The sequence below is a fragment of the Xenia sp. Carnegie-2017 genome, unplaced genomic scaffold (genome assembly GCF_021976095.1).
Source record: "Xenia sp. Carnegie-2017 unplaced genomic scaffold, XeniaSp_v1 HiC_scaffold_45, whole genome shotgun sequence".
Taxonomy (NCBI): domain Eukaryota; kingdom Metazoa; phylum Cnidaria; class Anthozoa; order Malacalcyonacea; family Xeniidae; genus Xenia; species Xenia sp. Carnegie-2017.
Genome location: NW_025813510.1, coordinates 656,669 through 678,579, shown reverse-complemented (window position 1 = coordinate 678,579; position 21,911 = coordinate 656,669). Strand labels below are relative to the sequence as shown.

General features: G+C 38.7%; 5 protein-coding genes and 1 long non-coding RNA gene across 7 annotated transcripts; 1 reads left to right on the top strand and 5 right to left on the bottom strand.

Annotated features, from left to right (window-relative positions):
• Positions 1-140: 140 nt before the first annotated feature.
• Positions 141-2,271, bottom strand: LOC124456343 (zinc finger MYM-type protein 1-like). The gene is made up of 3 exons (XM_047006815.1): positions 1,386-2,271; positions 980-1,219; positions 141-898 (listed from the first exon to the last, which is right to left on the bottom strand). The coding sequence occupies exons 1-3, from the start codon at positions 2,269-2,271 to the stop codon at positions 141-143; spliced, it is 1,884 nt and encodes a 627-aa protein (XP_046862771.1).
• Positions 2,272-3,826: 1,555 nt separating this feature from the next.
• LOC124456342 (52 kDa repressor of the inhibitor of the protein kinase-like) lies at positions 3,827-5,143 on the bottom strand. Its single transcript, XM_047006814.1, has one exon. The coding sequence runs from the start codon at positions 5,141-5,143 to the stop codon at positions 3,827-3,829; it is 1,317 nt and encodes a 438-aa protein (XP_046862770.1).
• A 4,596-nt stretch (positions 5,144-9,739) lies between these two features.
• On the bottom strand, positions 9,740-10,601 carry LOC124456350. The gene is made up of 3 exons (XR_006952228.1): positions 10,397-10,601; positions 9,878-10,248; positions 9,740-9,794 (listed from the first exon to the last, which is right to left on the bottom strand). It is a non-coding gene; the product is annotated as an uncharacterized LOC124456350 (long non-coding RNA).
• A 4,678-nt stretch (positions 10,602-15,279) lies between these two features.
• Positions 15,280-16,252, top strand: LOC124456345. 2 transcript variants are annotated; one of them, XM_047006817.1, is made up of 2 exons: positions 15,280-15,578; positions 15,935-16,252. In XM_047006817.1, the coding sequence occupies exons 1-2, from the start codon at positions 15,309-15,311 to the stop codon at positions 16,205-16,207; spliced, it is 543 nt and encodes a 180-aa protein (XP_046862773.1). In that variant the 5' UTR covers positions 15,280-15,308; the 3' UTR covers positions 16,208-16,252. The 2 variants fall into 2 exon arrangements, with proteins under 2 accessions (XP_046862773.1, XP_046862774.1); XM_047006818.1 differs by having other exon boundaries at positions 15,895-16,163.
• Positions 16,253-16,799: 547 nt separating this feature from the next.
• LOC124456341 lies at positions 16,800-18,359 on the bottom strand. Its single transcript, XM_047006812.1, has one exon. The coding sequence runs from the start codon at positions 18,357-18,359 to the stop codon at positions 16,800-16,802; it is 1,560 nt and encodes a 519-aa protein (XP_046862768.1).
• A 58-nt stretch (positions 18,360-18,417) lies between these two features.
• On the bottom strand, positions 18,418-21,609 carry LOC124456340. The gene has a single exon (XM_047006811.1). It carries the CDS (start codon positions 21,607-21,609, stop codon positions 18,418-18,420), a length of 3,192 nt encoding a protein of 1,063 aa, XP_046862767.1.
• Positions 21,610-21,911: the final 302 nt, after the last annotated feature.

The following is a 21,911-nucleotide window of genomic DNA, read 5'->3' as shown; positions in this document are numbered from 1 at the left end:
AACTATATATCACAATTACGGTTTAAAAGTATTACATGTGGTATTGTGATATAAAGTCGTTTTAAGTAAATGGCTACGCGTGCATTTCTATTGTAGTGAAGAAGTAACAGAACGAAATAGTCCAAAATCCTACAACAGACTTACTTAAATGTAAATTCCATCCGTCTTTCCTTTGCGCAAAACTCCTTTATAACGTCCTCATAGAATCGTGGCTTCCCCTGCAAACTTACCAACATCTCCTTCTCGATTGAAATTGTAGCCAATGCAGAAAGTCGCTCTTGCCCTTGTGTACTGCGAAGATACGTTTTGATACGCTTGAGAGCCGAAAATGATCTTTCTGCAGAGGAGGACGTACTTGGCATAGTAAGAATGAGCTGACACAATCGGTACACCTCTGGAAAACAGGCTTTCAAGTCAAGTTCGATTATTTTTGATATCATATCAAAAACAGGTTTCGATTTGAGCTCGGCAGATGCGTATACAACGATTAGTTCACTTTTTAGTGCTTGAAGATTAAAGAATGTTCCATATGAATCTTGCAACGATTGCAGCTCTCGTTCGGGAAAATTCCGGCTGTACACTTCGTGCTTTGAATGTTCCAACAAAGAAACGAATGCTCTGCTGTTAAGACTTTCGAATCTAGAGTCAATCTGCACGACAATGGTATCGACTACACAGAAAAACATTTGACGGAAGGACGCCTTTACATCCTCTTCACTTTGCCCGCGTTTCAGTGCTACTTTGACGATACTTGACGTAAAATTCCAATAATCTACGAATTTTGTTCGTTGTTCTTGAATCTTATCTTTCGTCTCGCGAACTTTCGTGACACAGAAGACAATATCGAACTGCTTACTCTGAATGATATTATACAAAACATCCGTAAGACCAAATATTTCTGAAAATATTTTAAGGCAGAACACAAACTGGAAATCTGCAAGAACTTGTCAGTAGCCCCTCGCTTCGTTTAACGTCGTACCGTCAAACTCGTCATCATTTTCGATGATGTATTCGAAAACTTCGAGCAGCTTTGCTCTTGTCTCCAGTACAGCATGGATTAACCTGCTCTGATAGTGCCATCGAACAGCTGTTCCAGTGGGAATGCGTCTGCCGACAACTGTGTCCAACAGGTATGTTCTCTTGGACGAGGCGTGAAAAAAGGATGAAAGACCAGTGACGGTTTTAAAAAATATACGACACTCTTTAGTTGACGAGACAGCTTGAATAAGGACCAAATTTAATGCGTGTCCGCAACAGTGGATAAAAAGAGCATGTCTTCTCTTACTCGTGTTTGCAAACCGGACAGTTCTCCTGACATCACACTCGCACCGTCATACGTTTGGGCAATCAGTTTTCGCCGCATCCGTACTCGTTCAGGGTTTTACCGACTTCTTGTTTCAGTCTAGCCGCAGTTCTATCCTCACTTACATCGGTAAATCCAAGAAAGCGCTCCACAGCTTTACCATCTGGGTTGACATAGCGAACTATAGTTGTTAGCTGCGATAAGGTCTTAACGTCGGAGGTTTCATCCAGGGAAATAGCGACAAATGGGCTCCTCATCACTTCATCTTTTATTGCTTTCAACATAACGTCCTTGACAGCAACAATCAAATCGTTCTGGATACGATTAGAAAGTCCAGAAAACACGGTTGCTGTATGAAGATGCTGTTCAAGCGTGGGGTCATATGCACTTAGCAGTTTTATCAATTCGACGTAATTGCCCCTGTTGGCAGACTCCTCCAGCTCCACCCGACCTCTGAAAGAAAGTTCCTGTTTGCCAAGAAAGCAAACAACATCAATGAAACGGCGAAGTACTTCTCTATTCTTGTGCACCATCAAGTTGTGAGCTGAGATGTGTTGACGGGCCTGTTCGTCTAGCTGCATGTCGATGCGTGTACGCCCAAAACTGGCATTCATTAGGCAACTGGACAAGTGTGTCTTCGTTTTCTCGTGTCTGTTGACGGCATTACACAGGTTGGCCAAATCATCGTACCCCTTCTTGCACCAGACTGTCTTGTCTGTTGAGTTGAACAAAAGACACGGCCAGCAAAATAACTTATTCAATTTTGAGGAGCCAGCCAGCCATTTGTACTTGTCGTAATTTGACGTCTGAAAACTTCGAATAAAGACTTTACCACTTCCCTTGGATGTTGTATGTAGTCCTTGCAACTCAGGAGTGGGACGGCCACCTTCGACGATCTCTCGTTTCTCGGAAAAAGGTCTCAATCCAAATGAGCGGGATAACAGTGATTCCACAATGCATTCAGTCATGTTGTACAGGTGTCGTGAAAATACCGAATTGTAGAAGTAGAACATAAAAGGATGAAAATTCCTATGCTATATATTTTATAGGAACATCAATCTTATTTATACCTTACATCAGTTACATGATATCTTGTAGTGACGTACATAACGTGCGTACATTACTCATCTAGATTCATGTATTAGCAATAGAGGAAATAGCCAATCCTACACTTACTCAAACGCGCTACTTAAACTTACGCACTTAACTTTATAATTACGTAAAACTACTCAAATTTCAAGTACATTATCCGTTGTGTAATAACTGCACCTTGTTTATCAAAATATATAAAAAGCCTGTAAATAAATTCTAACATATAGAATACTCACGACTGTTGTAAATAACTTCTTTGCTAGTGAATAAAATAATCACAAAATTTAATAGCGTTCTAGTACATTGAAATCACGTTCAGAGCTCATACGCAAGACTTATATAACGCTAAAGTATAACATGCTACAGATAATATCTTCTACATACATAAATAAGAAATCTACTACTACTTTGAATTAGAAATCAGAACATTACCTTTCGCTCTCAGTCATCTTTTAATAAACGATAACATTAACGGCGTGAATAATTCGGATGTCCAATGTGTTGAATATACGAATATTATTCGTGCGCTGATATGTGTTTAAAATTGCGAGCGTACAAGACTGTTGACCAATCGCTATCAAGCGGCGCCCTTAGAAGCGCCGCTTGCCTTTTCTCGATATTCCTCGAATAAGAAGCCTCCAAATCTAGATTAACGCATGCGCAAATGTTCAAATTGAGCTCCGAAGGCAAGCGCGCTTGCCTTGGTTAATAAATAATTAATTTAATCCACTTAATTTAATACACTTGACTCATCTTACAAGTGTAGCAAAGTGAAACCGAAAACCACGACAGTAAACCGCAGGGGCGGATCCAGCTTCGTATATGAACTTAGGCACAATGTCGCACCGTTAGCGCGACTTTTCTAGGGGGGGGTCCAGGAACATGTCCCCCCCGGTAAAATTTTAAAATTGTATTGCGAAAAACGCTATTTCCTGCGTTTTTGCAGTTGGTCTTCTAAAATATTTATTACTGGAATGAGCTAACATTCTTGCTCATAAATTATCGATTTTTGACCGTTTCGCTCAATATCAGAGCTCATCAGCATGCCTAGGAAACTCGCAAAAAAATATGCTTTGAGGGCTTCCGACATGGACGGCCTGGTTCATTACAAACTTAGCCTAAAAAAATTCTTTACGCTTCATCAATATGGAATTTCATTTTATAATGGTCTAGTCATACCTATATGCTGATTATTATGCAAACGATTTTATGTCAATATATCAAATGAAGTTGTCAATAAAAAAAAAGCAAAAAAATGTTTGTAGATGTCGATCGTCCAGGTAAGTAAAGTCCTGAGAACGATTGTTTGTGTTTATATTGACTGAGGTTAGCGGCAGTCATCTTTACAGTCAAGAGTTTAAAAAAGGCATGAAGAACTTTCACTCCGAACTAGAAAGCTAGTTCAATTCTTCTTTGTCTTTTGCAAAAGATCTATAATTTTTCTATATCTAGATTAATGTCCTGATGAATATACAATAAAGCAAGACCATTTAACCTGTCAGCAGCCATAGTACTTCTTGTATAGTTCTTTAGTCTTCGCAAAGCAGAGAACGACCTCTCACACTCACAAGAAGTGACTGGAATAGTACCTAAGATCTTTAACAATACTTTTATGTTCTCAAAACCTGGAAAATTTACCGACTTTAAAGTAGAAGAGACATTTTCAGGAAGACAAGTTGTAGAAGACGATTCCCAGTATTTCTGCCAGAGATCAAGTTCACCATCTAAAGCCTTTGGATTTGGAAGATCATCCAAGAACAAAGAAGAAAATGAATAAAAGTTTTCCTTCCAAGAAACGCCACAAGAAAGACATAAAAGTAACTTGGATGGAATTAAAAACAAGCCATAATATATGCTAGTTGCTGATGAATCAAACCGTTTTTCTAACTCAGAACACAAGTGATCAGCTAAAGGAATGGTTATTGTTTTCTTAAAGTAATCAGATACAGATTCAGACGGAACATTACTTCTAATTGCCTGACGACCACAAGTTCTAGGTTTTTTCTCTTCAACACCCACCTTTTCTGCCATCGTCAATGCAATACTGTACCAGTTAGCATGATAAACATCGACTTCATTTCTTACAGTTCTCGACAATGTTTTTAATGCCTCAATCAAGTTCAAACCGTCAGCAATATCATTACTAGAAGACTGAAGTAACTGAGTAACTGGAAGAGTAAGATCAAAAATACATCTAGTTATTACGAGTGCTGCAATAAAATCAAAAGATGTCAAAAGATGTAACAGAGGGGAAGCTTTACTAGAGGTCTCACGATTACACTTGCCTTCGACGTTAAAACTCATTTCTTTCAAGGAAAAAACAATAGCAACATACAGTTCTTCAAAAGTACCTAAGCTAGTAATACGCTCGACCCATCTTGTCTTACAAGCACTTTTCAATCTCTTTTTTGCAGAATCTGGACAGCGTTCTCCAATGCATTTCTCCAAAATTAGTTGTCTGCATTGGGAAGAGTTGAAAAAGTTAGCCACTTCCTTCACATGTTCCAAAACATTTCTTACATACTGAACAGCACAAGTCCCACAAATACTAAGATTTAATCTGTGACTGAAACAATGTGTGTAAATGGCTTTCTCATTCAAATTCTTAATCCTTGCAGCAAGACCATTAATGCATCCAGCAACAGCACCTGCGCCATCATACCCCTGCCCACGACAGTCCTGAATGTTCAAATTCAACTCTTCGTTTAAACATTTCAAAATCACAGATGCAAGGTCCTTCCCAGACATACCCTCACTACAATGAATGAAACGAAAAAAATTCTTCTCTTATGTTGAACTCCTCGTCAACAAAACGCAAAACCAAAGACATCTGTTCTTTATTAGAAATATCACATGTTTCGTCTGCAATCAATGCATAAAACTTGCTCTTTTTTTACTTCAACTAGAAGCTGTTCAGTGATGAATTGACCACAACACCTAATTAACTCATTCTGAGTAGTTTTAGAGATGTAGGAGGCATTTTTATCATGATGCTTAAGATGGGATTCCAAAATGGTGTCCCCTGCACGAACACGGAAGTTTAATAATTCAATAAAATTACCAACATGCTTTTCAGAATATTCACCAACTTCAGGATGATGCTGAGAATCATCCCGATGACCTCTAAGTGGTAATTGAAGGCGACCTGCAAGAATGATGGTATCAACTACTGGAACTAATTTTTTCCTATTCTCTGAAATCTTTTTTTTTAAGTTACTGTCAATGATGACATTTATTGGCTGGCTTTACCGGAACTCTGATCCAAGATATCCTTAAGAAGAGCCGAAGTGTGAACATGAAGACCTGATGATGTACTTATATGCCTTTTATTGCACTTTTAGCATCAGGCCAATGTGTTAATGGCTCTGAAAAAATATTTTAATTCGACTGTTTTGGAGGAAACCTATCACCAAACAAAACACATGGTAAGCAAAAAGCACCATTAAGACTTGGAGAATGCGAAAGCCAAAGATAATCCTTCAGCCAATCATGTCGAAAGGACCTACTGCGACCATTTGCATCAGCAGTTTTAGGAAATTCATAGCATTCATCAGGTACGAATACATTCTTCACAAGTTTTTCAATTTCATGAATTTCCATACCTCTCACCTTTTCTCTATAAAAACCAACATCATATGGATTTCTAGGCAAATCAGCATTTGCAGTTTTATTATCTGGTAATTGAAAGGTAGAAGATGAAATAAAAGAAGCATCACAAGAACCCAAAGCGCTACTGTGAGATATACCATATGGATGAGCCTTAGTTTTCATGGTTGTCTCAGTAGGACCAGAAGGTGTAAACCTCAACTTTGTTTGTATACTGGGCTTTTTAGCTTGTGACAAGTGACTACTTCCCTTTCTTTTAGTTTCCTTCCTCCAAGTATCAAAGGCACATAGTGATTGTGTTTGAATGCAGTTGCTTGAGGAGCTGAACCTTCAAAGCAAAACAAAACTCAAATAATTACTAGTGGAAGCACAAGCTCTAGATCAAATTCGAGGTTCAATTCTTTGGTTAAATAATAAATTCCACCTATAAGCACTAGAGTATATGTCAGGATAGTAAGAAAAAATGCTACAGGATGTAACTGAAGAGAGTGCCAACAAACAAACAAACCCAGTCCATGCCATATCTTTTGCATTTAACACAGCTTCTGCCCTGACCAGTTCAGCAACAGAACAACCACTTCCAGCACTATCAATAGCTTCAAAAGAGACTGACATGGCCACCATGCTTGAGATGGAATCAAAGTGTTTGTTATGCTGAGTTTCAAAAAGATTTGAAAAACATGGATGTTTCATAATAATCAGCATATAAAAATAATTCTATAGAGGTCATGAGCCTCAAAATAGTCACCACAGAGTTGTCACCAACAAGCAGAATTGACAATGAACTATAGAGGCAGTTGCCATTTGTAGCAGATCTGAAATAATGTTATGTAAATTTCAAATATTATGCTTCAGTTCATTTTGTATATCTTATCTTAAGTATACTATTAAACACATCAAGAAATAAATCAATAGAAACGTTTTAAATATGATCGAATTTCGAAAATTTGTTTTGTTTTGAATCACATAAATAAACCACAAATGACAAATCCATCGGGCATCACATCAAGTCAATTTATATTTGCTTATATATTCTTGTGTCAGCATGCATGCATAACATGTCATAAGTTTTCTAACCTTAAGGCAACTAAATTTGTGTTCTTTGTCTTGGCACTCTGCGGTATGTAAAATTCGGCATTGATATTTCGGAAAATATCAACACCGAGACGATCCAACAAATTATCGTTGGTAACAATGCTGTTGACTTTCAGGCAATCCAACATCTCTCCGTAGAGTTGAGCCATAAAAGTCTCATCTTTCCTCGTAAAAGCATCTTCGACTCGATCAGTGAAAGATGCCATGCCTCTCATTAAAATCGTTGGTTTTGAAGCTCAAAGATAAAACCTCAGCTATCAACAATCTCAATCTGTGCTGAATTTCGCACAACACCGCTGGAACATTTCAGCAAAAACGGCGGCTCGTTAGTCAGCACAACGGGCAATAAACCAATCAAGAGACAGATTTTAGTCTCCAAATTCAGCACAATTTAAGGCGTGCTGACTCTGTGCGGGTTAGCTATGGGTATTTCTCCCGCAAGTGAAATATAATTTATTTTAGCCACTTGATCCCTTAATCCCAATCTTAATCCAGGTCTTGGAAACAATAACATTGTTCAGTGAATGCACGTTGTTGCACAAATTTCTCATAATACTATCCCTAACCCTGACAATATGCTTATTTTTCTAATGCTTTCGTTCCACACGCGGCAAATTGTTTTTATTTTCAACTAGGGGCATTTAAAATTTGATTAATTTTTTCCGCTGCTGTGAAGAATTTAACTACGTCGCGTGCTGAATGTGACGTAGTTTCAATCCGCCCCTGGTAAACCGCGTATAAATAGCAAGCATTTCAACTGTAAAGACAATTTAGACAAAAGATTACATTGACATTGTTTAGAACAGAAAAATTTAAACTGATTTTGCTCAGAGATTGATCCAAAAAATTTTTGTTCGGTAAAATGCTTAGGCAAGCGGCGCTTGCCTACGCTTGCATGACCGCACGCCACTGATGAAGTCATAGACATGGTTTGATTGATCTCTTGCCACTCCAGCTTCGCGGAGGAAGGACTGTACACTGACCGACCATTGAACTGGACTATTATTTCACCGCTGGCGTTGTTAGACAGGAAGGCACACTCGGACATCTAGCAAAAGTAGGCGCATTCGGAAACTTCTTACGAAGATGATTTCCGACACCCGAGGCTTATTTTTCGTATTGCGTGGATTCTGCGTGATAAATTTGCGTGTAAAGCCTTAATTCGCGGCAATTTAAAACTTATCGCGGGAAAATGGAAATAATTTAAAATAGTAAACAGTCTCTGCATATTGTACATCACCACACAATACAAACGAAGTTAAATTTCTGTTTATGTTTCCGCTGGTAAACTGTTCTTATAAGAACAAGCACATATTTTTATACATATGGAAAGTATTGACATTTCAGCAGCGACTTCTTTATTTAAAATCAAACTGTCTGAACGCTCTGGACTTGTGCAAAATGTAGAGGAAGCAGAAAGTCTCCTTAGAGAGTACGAGTTGGCAAGCACAACTAATTTTTGTGGAAATAAAGAAAAAAAAGGATTTGGGAACACAGGTTTGTATTTTTTTTTCTCAAAATATAACTAATCTATATTAATCTATACGCTTTCCTTATTTCTGTTGTCCAGATCAAATTGTTATATGAAACCTGAATGTTGTCATATTCTTTAATATAAGAAGTACTATAATAATGTCCATGCACATTTGAGTCTTACTATCCTCAGTCTGTCGTTGTGTGTCGAACGAGCAAGGAATAGGGAAACTACACTCATCGCAAAAAAGGTGAAAACCAACTCATAGGTAGTACTTTAGTCTAAAAAAGGGCAAGAGGCAAAGCACAGTTTTTTGTTAAAAAGGGTTTCGTTTAATGTGTACAGAATACAACCACGTAAATCACACAGCAATGTTGAATATAATGGTTCAATTTGAACTAAATGAAATCACTTATTCTATTTTTAATCGAAAAAATGTTAAATCTCACAAGTGCCAATCACAAGGTTTGGTGGAAGATGGCCAGCTTCCGTTTGACCATATACCGTTCGTTCAAGTGAACCATAGGGTCTACGATTGTCGTCATGGGGTAGATAGGCATTCAAGCCGAAAGAAGAAAAACAGAACGGTAATAGATATTATTCATCTGCAAATGCAATACTACAGATTTAATAAAAGTAAATAAAAGTGAAACGACGTTGCTAACTTATAGTACGTTGCAATTAAACTTCCAGTGTGAAGAGCTTTGAAGGAAACTTTGAGTTTTATTGTATTTTAACATTGTCATGTAATCTTGGTTTCTTTCTTCTTCATGAATTTCTTCAGCTACCTTTCCTTTTAGGTGTAATTATTTACCAACATGTTTATATATTTTAGTCAAATTCTAGCGACCACTCGTTTAAGAAGCACAGAAACATGGTTCAAGGAACAAGAAAATTGAACTGTTCAGCACAAGTTCACATGAGAGAATACATCAGATTTCCAGACTTTAGGGTAATTTTAAATAACAGCGATTATTCGTATGCATTACTCGATCTGTCAGGTGTAAACAACAAAATGTCTCGAGGTGTCCAAATCAATTTGCCTTGAAACTTTACTCACACAGGTTTTTGATAAATTTACGCGCCTTTAGATTAAAGAGCAAACGGTTTGGCGACAAAATCGATGTCGAAAAACTTAGGAATGCTTACAAAAAGGTGGAAATGCCAGTGGAGAAAGGTGGATCCATATCCAGTTGCCTTGCCTATCTGAGCACAAAACTCACCCTATAGGAAGCGTAAGGATATATTTAGTCCTAGTTTTCGTACGGTGCAAGTCAATGCCTTGCTATATTGTTTTTAAACCTTACGTTTTATAATCGGCTCCTTTATATGTAGGCTGGAGGTCTTCATCAAGGAATTGATAAGATGCTTGTCTCCAAGATCCAAGAATTGGTTGTTGCTGGGGCTTGCTCAGTTAAAGAAGTTAGGAGGCATCTTAAAATCTACGTGGAGCAAGACCTGTACAAAGCAACAAAGGCACCCGCTAAAACCAATCGGAGATTTTATCCTTCCAAACAAACTATACGCAGCCACATTTACAAGGCAGTCATCAAAGAAAGATTTTCAAAATTTGACCAAGAAAATCTTCAAAAGAAAATCGAAGACTGGAAACTGAGGTGTCCCGACGAGTCTTTCTTCTTTCGCCCGCTTGCTAAATATTCAGCAGAGTCTTTGATTACTCAAGAAAATAGTGTTGATAACGAAAAAGACGACGATGACGATGATGATGACAACACAGTTTTGCCAGAGTCAAAAAATGGATTGTTATTCATTCACCAGACTGTTAATCAGAAACGATTTCTAAAGAGATATGGTAACGAACTTACCCTTCTAGATGCCACTTACAAAACGACAAAATACAGCCTCGCTTTGTTTTTTCTTGTGGTAAAAACCAATGTAAGCTATCAAGTCGTTGGTTCTTTTGTCCTGCAAAGTGAAACATCGTACGCTATTGCGGAGGCTCTTCAAGTTATAAGAGGTTGGAACAACGAGTGGAATCCAGCGTATTTTATGGTAGATTACTCTGAAGAGGAAATGTCGGTGATAAACCGAGTATTCCCAGGTTAATCAAGAAACCTAGAACTAAACTACTTTCAAAGGCACACACAATGCTACACACCTCTTTTGTTTTTAATTGAGGCAGAAATATGCAAATTTCATTTTTTGTGGTGTGGAGTAAAAGATACAATCTAGTCAATACACTTCATGTTAATTGTAAGTATATATTACAGAATGTCAGAGGTACATCTGCGATTTCCATCGAGAGCAAGCGTGGGAGCGATGGCTTTCAAAAAGCAGCAACGGACTGCTCCCGTTAAAAAATATGAATCTCGCAAAACTTAGATTAATTGCCAGAGCGAGGACGGAGGCTGATTACGAGGAAAATGTTAAAAATTTTAAGTCATCAGAAGAATGGAAGACAAACCCAAAACTGCGCAACTGGATTGGCAATACATGGTTATCCCAATACAAGGCAAGAGAATTTTATAATTTGCTAATAATATCATTCTTACAGTGCTCATCAATAATTACAATACATGTTGATTCCGTTAATTTTCTCGCGCGGACAAAATTTATAGAAATGGGTGTGGACCTTTCGAAAAGATCGACTGCTAACAGTCATAAACACAAATAATGGCGTGGAAAGGCAAAACAAAGCTTTCAAGCATGAATATTTGGATGGTTACAAGAATTCAACGTTGAGCGTCATGCTGACAGTGCTAATTGAAGACTTTTTGCCCGACCTTTACTTCAAGTACTTATTTTTTTTTTATTTACTTGAACAAGTCTCTTAGGCGATGGCGAAGCCAGCCCGATCTTTTCCTCCAACAAATCAGATTTCTCAGCAAAATTATTGTTCATTTCTTTAGAAATTCGATTCCATTCATTGTCTTTCCATTGATTAAACACAAAAATATATGATTTGTAGAGGTACAAAAACCGGGCTGGGGAATTCGCTGCTGCTGTTAGCGCTAGTATTTTAGCAGCAACAACGTTGGAAATTCTTGTCTAATTTTACAGATACGTCGAATTAAATACGAAATTGCAGAGCAATTACAGGCAGTACAATTATGATGTCCCGTCATACCTTCACGAAAGACCACACTCTATGATTAGGCATTGTATGGAAAGACTTGCATCGTCAGAAGATACCCTTGCATCACACATCATGGTTGTTGACGAAGTGCATAGAATTTTCAAAGTTCGTAGTCAAGACGACATATGCAAGTTTTATACATTGTCGTTTGGAAGTGATCCAGGTGATCTTCCAAGCTGTGATTGTTATGACTGGGAAAGACACAGGTTGCCATGTAAGCACTTCTTCGCGATTTTCAAGAACTTTCCACTTTGGTCATTTGATAAACTACCGAAGTCGTACACGGAATCTCCATTTTTAACAGTTGATCGAATAGGTTGCACGTCTGTAATGGAAACAAAGCCATTTGAGGTAAGCCAATGTCACTCCGATGATTCTTCACAAACCGTGGAAGCACCAGAGGAAAACAAAATCCACGTAACTAAGGACAAGAACATTTTCCCCACCATTGTAGCTGAGCTAAAACGAAAGCCATCTTCACCTAGAACAGAAGCCGCAAGGTGCAGAGAACGGTTGGGAAAAATAAAGAATTTAACTTATGTTGCTGAGGGATGGGGAAATGGCAATGTTTTGCATGAAGTAAAGGTCAAATTGGATGAATGTTATAAAATACTGACTGATGTTTCTCCAAAGGAAAATGATTTAGTGTTGGAAGTGCCAGATACAAAGAAATCTGCCCCAAAATGTCGCGTCAAAAATAGCAAGTGTTTAGTAAATCCGTTTAAACCCATCCCAAAACCGGCAAAGAAAAATCCCTGGTCAGGTCGAAGTGGTGCAAAAGCAGCAACTTTAAAAAGAAGTTATGCTTCAACATTAACAGAAATTGAAGGAAAGCAAGCAAAGATTGGACGAAATGATTCAAATATTGTGACAGATGAAATAAACTCTTCCCATTACAGACCTATTGAGCCCTTGAACAAAGAATCGGGTGATAAATTGGAAAAGATCGTTCAGACCCCAAAGCGTGGATTTTTTAAACTTAGTGACATTGACATGAACATAATCATCACCAGAAAAGAGTTAACAGATCACATCATTGGTGCTGCACATAATGTTTTGCAGAAACAATTTCCTGTCGTACTTGGTTTAGAAAACACAACACTTGGCCCTGTCACCAATTTTTTTGTACATCGGGGTACTTTTTTCCAGATTCTCCACACAGGTACTCATCACTGGGTATTGGTTTCAAATATTGACTGTCAGCCTGCTTCAGTCAATTTATATGACAGTTTGTACAATGGAAGAGTCAGTTCTTTAACAAAAAAACAAATTGCCAACCTACTCCATGAGCCATCACCATCAATCACAATCAACATACCACATGTCCAGTATCAATCCAATTACGTTGACTGTGGGGTGTTTGCAATTGCATTTCTTGTGTCATTACTTTTTAACCAAGATCCAACAACTTTGATGTATAATGAAGGTTCCATGCGATCACACTTGTTGAGTTGTCTGAAAAAATATGAGTTCACTCCTTTCCCTTCGACAAAGAAAAGGAACATTGATGACAAGAGTCAAATCCAAAGAAAATTGATACTTTCACTGATGTGCCACTGTCGAATGCCATGGAACCAGAAAGATCTTGAAAACCCTGAACTATGGTGTACTCAGTGTGACAAATGCTTGGAGTGGTTCCACAAAAAGTGTTCACCAACAATGCCAGATTCAGTTTTCCACAAGACAAATGTCACTTGGAATGTCCAAAATGCGTATAATGAATCAAAAGAATAAAATGCTTTAGAGGCAACTCAAAGTTGTAACTATAGAAAGAATTGTTATATTTTGTATTCAATTGTAAGAGTTTCTCTGGATTTTTATTAATGATTTATTGAGCTTTCGACTTGGTGCTTCGCGCTTATATATATATGTGCATGTACATTCATGTGTGCATGCACACAAAAAGTAACCACTTTATCAATATTTCAATGTTCAAGGTGACTAATAGCAACTTTCCATTTTTGATATATATACAAATATGTACAAATAGCGACAGCAAAAACTTGTAGATTTTATTTTACAAATATGTAATATATTTCTAAGATGGTAATTAGTTTCCTTAGTTACTTAGTTACCTTGAACATTAAAAATGTTACATATATAATGTAAAATGACTATTACTGATTTTCCCTTTATACTACATGAATATGTTGTTAACAAATTGCCACTGGCACATGCAAAGCATAAAACACAATTGGCAAGATTATATTCTATAAAAAATATGTCAAAAATTTAGTACATAAAGTGATATCAAACCATCATCTAACAAAAAACCAGGGAAATGGAGAATAAAATGTCTAGAATTTTCAATGTTATCATACCTTTCTTGATAAGTTGATTTAGATTTGTTTATACTGTAGAACAAGTGATGGAGAGCTTAAATATGTAATACCAGTGGGCAAAATAATTTCAAAATAAATTGTGCTTTAATTTGCTTTATGCTTTCAGGTTTCAACACATTTAAAGTTAAATAAATGTGTATGGGTATAAATTTTTTAATTTCTAAACTGCTAAACATTTCCATTTAGTTGATCACAATAATGATTAAGCATCACAGGAGACCATTTGTCTTTGTTTACTTGAATGCAAATGTGTCGAATAACATGTCAATATTATAAATATATATTATACTACAATATACTGCAATTACCTTTAAGTTTGGTTAGATCAATAGTCTGTTCAAAATACCACGACCATTTGTCTATCTGTTGTTTTTATTTAAATTATATGCAGCGATATTCATCGCTCACATACACGCAGAATCCACGCAATACGAAAAATAAACCTCGGGTGTCGGAAATCATCTTCGTAAGAAGTTTCCGAATGCCCCTACTTTTGCTAGATGTCCGAGTGTGCCTTCCTGTTAGACATGTCGAACCAAACCCATTGAGTTCTATAAGACCTGGAGGGGAAACGTACGGTGGCCCAGAGGTGCAATACACAAACGCAAATTGAAATACACAAACGCAAATTCAAATACACAAGCGCAAATTCAAATACACAAACGCAAATTCAAATACACAAACACAAATTCAAATACACAAACGCAAATTCAAATACACAAATGCAAATTCAAATACACAAACACAAATTCAAATACACAAACGCAAATTCAAATACACAAATGCAAATTCAAATACACAAACGCAAATTTAAATACACAAACGCAAATTCAAATACACAAACACGAATTCAAATACACAAACACAAATTATAATATGCAAAATTCATATCCGGTTAATTTGCTAGCTAAATGTGTTGTGAATTTACAAAGTTGCCGAAGTGCAGATTATTGTCATATTCTTATATTTTCGTTTCATTTCGAGAAAGTAAAATAAATACAGAACATTCGTGAGGCATTTATTAGCTTTAGCGTTCATGTTAATTTATTATTAAAGCAGAAACAAAACAACATATATTTAATAATTTAAGTTACACGATGAGCGTTGTCCTAGAGTAGGCGGTATCGAGCAGAACAGAAGATAACAATAAATAGTATACAATAAGAAGTGTTTACTAGATCATGTGACTAGTACTATGATCAGATATCGTATACTTAGTTTAATACACATATAATGTATCGTCATTGCAAACAGTTCGTATTATCTTTCCCGGCTGTTGGTAATGTGAACTTAAACACCATGTTTTGTACAGTATGCGGGAATTCACTAAATACAAGTGGTAATTTTTGTGCTAACTGTGGGACGGATCTTCGAAAGTCTGACGAATCAAAGACCTTGCGGAACAGTGATCCATCAACATCAGCTGGGCCTTCTACCGATCCTCGTGCCACCAAACCTTTGACTTTTAAAGAGTATTTGGCAGATATTTCATTTGCCACTGTTGAGAAAAGGAAGCGTCAAGATCTTTTTGTCTCCACGAAAAAGGGGAAGAAGGATGAGACTGTCAAGGTTTGTGATTACTACTCTACCTTTGCAAATAGGTCCTGTCAATAATAATTTGAAGGGTGGGTGATGGTAGTCAATATTCAATGCTTGTTTTTATATAGATATTAGTTATGCAATTTCCACCTATTGAAGCTGAAATATAAAATGCTTGCTATAAGAAATTTGTTTTTTTTGTAGTCATTTGAATCAACACAATAATACTTTTGTTGCATGCTTTAAAAAATCAGGCTCAGGTTTTCATGGAGAAGGATGGAATGGTTTTTGCCATTAAAATGTCCAATTATTTTTTCATTTTTCATCACACATTTTGTGATGCCAGGTCATGAACACCTAGTAACTGGATATTTTTTCCACCACAGATAAACATTGGAATTATTGAGCTAGATGGGAGTCATTTGAAAATTAAGCGAGGCTCACTTCTTCCTATTGATGTAAAAAAATGTGATTCTCATGTTGTGGTAAAAACTGCTGGGGTGGAGAAGCAACTGGCTCACAATAAGCAACTCTGTGATGAAAGTTCCGAATGGGTTTTGTTGTACCCAGATATGGAGTTAGTTTTATATTTACCAGGCACAACAGTGTCGGGATTTGCTTGCCCAACACAGAAAATCACTCTCACTGTTTCGTTTTAAAAGTATTTATTGTCACTCTCGCTTTAAACAATTACAATGTGCTATCGAATGCTCTACCATGCTGTACCCTTTTTTTTTCTTCTGCAAGTGTTGTTGTTAACACTACCGGTACGAACCGGCCAATTCCGACTTTGGTCTCGCGCGACCCACGCGTTAACTAAACTGTTTATCCTTTCCGACACCCTCCACCCTGTCTCGCCAGTGACAAATGTCACTAAGAACTACTATCCTCAAAGTTTGAGACTTCCTGCATCCTCTCTCTTGCCACTACTGCTGCGTTTCTTCTAGGCCGGAATTCTTTCGCGTCTGGATCCAGGGTATTGTTTTCTGTGGCTACTTTTGCATCTTCTACTCTATGTAGCTCTAATGGGAATAGATGCTGTGGTGCTCGGTCAATATGCGTTTTCCGTGTTTTAATCTTTGCTCCTCGAACAACTCCATCCCTTCCCTCATACAGTTCCTCTACGATACCTACACTCCATTTTCCTCGATTTCTTTCTTCTCCTTTTATTAGCACTACGTCACCCACTTCTGGAGATTTTCCCATTTTTCCATGTTTCAGGTTATGTCTCTCTCTTAATGATCTTAGATACTACCCCGTCCACCTCTTCCATATGGCTTTCTTACATCGCTGAATATGTTTTGCTCTTTTCCTTAATTCCTCTTCTTCACTTGCTTCATCATTTTCAATCACTGAGACGGACGGTTGGCCAGTTATCATGGCATTTGGTGTAAGAATTGGCAATTCGTGGTCGTCTTCCACATACGCTAGAGGTCTATTGTTTAGACATATCTCCACATCAAGGATTACCCCTTCCAATTCTTTCCATGTGAGGCTTGATCGACCAACTACCTTATAAAATGCTTGTTTCACCAATCCTATCAGTCTTTCATACTGTCCACCCCACCAAGGGGCCTTGCTTAGGTTGAATTGCCACTTGATATTGTTCTTGGCAAGATAGTCATGAACTTGTCCATATTTTGAGATTTTTCGCACACGTTTGGCTGCGGCCACAAAGGTCTTGGCATTATCTGAGTACACCTTATCTGGCTTGCCACGTCTAGCAACTAACTTCTTGAAGCTATGCATGAATTCTTCTGTTGACATATCTGGTAGCATCTCCAATTGAACCGCTCTTGTTAGGCTGCATCCCACGAGGAGTAGGTACGCTTTTCCTTCTTTACCTGCTCGTTTCTTATAGATGAACGGACCTGCGTAATCCACACCTATGACTTGGAATGGCCGTGATCCTTCTGTGCGGTCCTTTGGGAGGTTGCCAGTGGGTGGTTTTGCGAATGCACTCGCTTGGAGCCTCTTGCAACCGTTGCATCTGCTTCTGACCTTTTTTGTGAGTTGTCGAAGACGTGGTATCCAGTAATTTTCCCTCACCGCAGTCATTGTCAGACTGACTCCCCCATGGAGAGTGCGTAAATGTTCGTGCATGACCAACTTCTTTGCTAATTCGGACTCTGGTGGAATGTAGATCGGGCATTCTCCTTGCATCCTTCCGCGACATTCCAGCACTCCTTCCTCATTTTTCTTAAGGTTTAAGCGTTGAGTGTCTTCTCTCATCTGATCCGAGTTTTCAAAGCGCAGCTGTTCTCTTTTCACCCACCAGAGAACTTGTGGTTGTAGCTCGTTAGTCGTGAGTGGACCCCGTCGACGTTGCTGTTTTTTCTTGAGGTTATACACGAACCTGAACACCCATGCTGTTATTCTCATGGTTTTCCAATAGGGGTACTTCGCCAAGATTGCTGAAAATCTGTCCTCCTCTAGTTGAACTGCAGGCATGAAGACTTCTTTGCATTTCTTTACTTCCGCTTCCGTCTCAACTGTAGCTTCTATGGTTACTTCCTTTGGCCATTTTTCAGGGTCGGAAAGCCATTTTGGTCCTTCAAGCCATTTTTCATACAACTGATCTCCGTTGCAGCCTCGGCTTCCAATATCGGCGGGATTATCTTTTGTTCCCACGTGCTTCCATGAAATGTAATTCTTTTCTCTAATCACCTTTACCCGATTTGCTACGAATTGCTTGTAATTTCCACTTCCATTTATCCAGTATAAGGCAACCATGCTGTCAAGCCATCCAACACAATGCCTTACAGACCCTTCAAGAACGGATCGCACGTTGTCCATCAGCCTTGCCGCCATTTGAGCAGAGACTAACTCAAGTCTTGGAATGGTCAACCCTTTCTTTGCCAATCTTGATTTAGCTGTTATGAGTCCTTGACCGATACCCCTGCCTTGTAGGATAACTGCATGCATACACGGCTGCTGACGTACCTTGACCACTAGCATCTCCAAATGCGTGCAAATCTATGGCTTGTATCCTTTCTCTGTGTGTGACTAAACTTCTGGGTACTTCAATTATACTTGGTACTCTAGTGCACCAGTTGCGCCAACGGTGCATCAGGTTATCAGAAAGTTGTTTGTCCCAGGGTAAATTAGCTTCACAGATGTCCCTATAGATCATCTTTCCAAGTACACTAATTGGCGAAACTAAACCGAGAGGATCAAAGATTGAAGCAATTTCGCTAAGTACTATCCGTTTTGTTACGTTTTCTTCGTTGAATTTTTCGGGGAAATGGACACCGATTGTATCTTTGCTTTTGTTCCAAGGCATACCCAATAGTTTCGTCTCATTTTCTCTAACGCCCAGTCGTTGGTTAGCGTAACTTTGATCGAACGCTGCGTCACTGACCACTGGCTCGCTCGCTTCCAGTTCATTAAGATTTGAGTGCCATTTGTGCAGAGTGAATTTAGCTCTATCAAAGATCTCGATTGCGGTTTCTTTCAACTGTTGTACTTCCTCCACAATGCACACTCCAGTAAGCAGGTCATCAACGTACAAGCTATCTCTTATCTCAGCTACTTCTTTTGGAAACTCCTGTTCTTGACTGTTGAGATGTTGATTGAGTGTCCCAGCTAAAAGAAACGGTGATTGATTTAAACCAAACAGAGCTCGCGTAAATCGATAAACTTCGACTTGCTTGGGGTCTTCTTTGCTCAACCAATGAAACCGTAAGACATCTCGGTCCTTTTGATTTATCCTGATCTGTAAGAACGCTTGCTTTAAATCCGCTGAAAGTGCTTCAGGTTTGAACCGATTGCTCACAAGAACATTCCACAAGAGATTCTGTAATATTGGCCCTGTTTCCAAACAGTCGTTCAATGATAGTGAGTCTTCACTTTCCTTGGCTGAGGCATCATAAACCACGCGAACTTTAGTACTTTCTGCTGATTTTCTGACTACCGGTTTGTGTGGGAGGTAGAATTCACGTCCCTTTGCTTCATGTGTCACCTTTTCAATGATTCCTTGTTCTTCCTGTTCTTTCATTATCTGCTGGTACTGTTCAAAGAGTCTTGGCTTTTTCTCAAGCTTTTTGACTAATTTGCCAAGCCTCGCAAGGCTCCCTGCCTTATTACTTGGTAGACTGCTGGTGGTTGGCTTATATAAAAGCCCTGTCTCGTACCATCCTTCTGGACTTTGGATTAACTGATCCTTAAAATCCTGGTAGATTGTTTCATCTCCATTTGACTGATCTTCCAAACCAAGCACGTCTAGGTCGCATAATTTCCTGTAATCTTCCATAGAAGACCTTGCAAACAATGATTTCGTGAGATCCTCCTCAGTTCCTGGTGATAACAACGTCCAACCAAATTTAGTGAGTTCAGCTACTGGCTCACCAGGTTCACCAACGCAGGGCTCCGTAGCAGTTTTGATCTTAGCATAATCACTCGCACCCAGAATTAAATGGACAGGAAGTTGAGGTTTTGCATCAGTATCATCCATTTTGACCTTCTTGAGATGATCAAACTTACTTAAAACTTCTTCATATTTAGGATTGTCAACGAGGAGTAAGTTATTCCGGTCGACCTTTGTTACTTCAGTTTTGAGCTTGTGTTTCTCGTCTAAGTCACTGATTGTTACTTCGTGTACCTCAATTATACGGCTTGTAGACTGCATCATCATTTCTATCCTTTTGAACACCTTCCGCACCGGTCGCTTATTCAATCTCTCCACCAGCGCTCCTGAAGCGTAGGAGCTCCCAGCCCCTGTGTCTAGAAGTGCTCTGCAAATAATTCCGTCAACTTTGACCAGAACGATTGGATATATCACCTTGTTCTCCCCCTTTGCTACCAGCATTTGTTCGGTTTGTGGTTTAACGCCTTCTTGCTCGTTTGGTCTTTTATCGCAGATGGATGAGTGATGCCTTCTTTTGCAATGTTGGCATGTTTGTTGGCTACGACATTCAGACGCTTTGTGTCGTGGACCCGTACAGTTAAAGCACAGTTTCTTTTCTCCAAGAATTCTTCTACGATCACTAACACTGACCACCTTTTTACACTCAGCAGATCGATGACTAGTATCATTGCAATATACACACCCCTTTTTTCTCGACTCTTGTTGACGAACTTGAAAGCTCCTTGATTTGCTATGCCTGTCCTGAGAGCCATCATCTTGTTTAACTGGATTTCTCACCGTCCACTTTCTTAGCGCTTCGATAAACTCCGGAAACCTCCATTCTTGCCAGTCGTCATCGGTTCTCACAAGATCGCTTCGAATTCCTTCTAGTTTGTCAATTGTCATTCTGACATAGCCTGATACTTCCTTGAGTTTCCCAAGTGTCTCGAGAGATTGTACGCTTGTTAGTAGTGTTTCATAAAATGCATGGATTTTACCAGGCTTAGTTCCTTGAATGTTGGGCAGGTTGATGATGTTTTGAACATAAGCGTTGATGACTTCGCTGGTTTTGCCGTATTTAGTCGTCAAAATGTTCTTAGCTCGTTCATATCCCTCTGATGTGAATGGTAATCCATCGATACATGACCGCACTTTTGGTTCGACAAGCTCCTTTAAGTATGAAAATTTAGTTATACTAGAGACATCCGAATTGTCAATTTCAGCATTAAACTGCCCCCAAAATCTACGCCAGTCCGTATGTTGTCCGGTAAACTTGGTAATAACCAGTTTCGGTAATTTTGTTGTCAATTTGGTGGCGCCATTTTTTCCGCTTGTGGACTTTTCTCGATTTTCAGACAAGGCCTTTTCGTGCTCCATGCGACGCTCAAATTTGGTTTGTTCTAGTTTCAAATCTTCTTCGCCCTTAACCCGATCTTGTTCGTGTTTCAACTCCCGTATAGCGTTCTCGAATTCTGCCAGTTTTCCTTCAATTTTCTCTGTCCAGTCTCGTACATTGTCTACGTTTTCGCCGCTCTCAAAGTTTAATTCCTGAATCTGCTCTTTTAAAGCGTGTACTTCTTCGGTTTTCCTTTCTAAAGTCTTCCTCTGTCTCTCCATTCCTGCCAAGTCATTTTTCCCCAAGATATTTACTGTTTTCTCATTTGTGAACTTCAGGAATTGGATTTTCGTCTCGATCGCTTTTACTAGTTTATCCATGTTAATCTCGTCCCATCGGGGGTGCCACTTGTCGGGATTTTCTTGCCCAACGCAGAAAATCACTCTCACTGTTTCGTTTTAAAAGTATTTATTGTCACTCTTGCTTTAAACAATTACAATGTGCTATCGAATGCTCTACCATGCTGTACCCTTTTTTTTTTCTTCTGCAAGTGTTGTCACAGAATAGATACATACAGAAGGGCCACTTCGCGAAAAATGCGGTCCTAAATTTTAATGCGCATGCGCCACTTCCGCCATGTTGGCAGCAAGATAAACTTGCTACACTAAGTAAGGGTAGCAAT

Bases quoted from the DNA above. Each gene is read 5' to 3' on its own strand.
- LOC124456343 (XM_047006815.1), bottom strand. From the start codon at position 2,271: ATGACTGAATGCATTGTGGAATCACTGTTATCCCGCTCATTTGGATTG. The intron at 1,220-1,385 runs GTAAAACCCTGA...TCCTTATTCAAG, and splicing joins TAGACTGAAACAAGAAGTCG to CTGTCTCGTCAACTAAAGAG. The intron at 899-979 runs GTACGACGTTAA...AAATATTTTCAG, and splicing joins AAATGATGACGAGTTTGACG to AAATATTTGGTCTTACGGAT.
- LOC124456342 (XM_047006814.1), bottom strand. From the start codon at position 5,143: ATGTCTGGGAAGGACCTTGCATCTGTGATTTTGAAATGTTTAAACGAA.
- LOC124456345 (XM_047006817.1), top strand. From the start codon at position 15,309: ATGTTTTGTACAGTATGCGGGAATTCACTAAATACAAGTGGTAATTTT. The intron at 15,579-15,934 runs GTTTGTGATTAC...TTTCCACCACAG, and splicing joins AGAAGGATGAGACTGTCAAG to ATAAACATTGGAATTATTGA.
- LOC124456341 (XM_047006812.1), bottom strand. From the start codon at position 18,359: ATGGCGGCAAGGCTGATGGACAACGTGCGATCCGTTCTTGAAGGGTCT.
- LOC124456340 (XM_047006811.1), bottom strand. From the start codon at position 21,609: ATGGATAAACTAGTAAAAGCGATCGAGACGAAAATCCAATTCCTGAAG.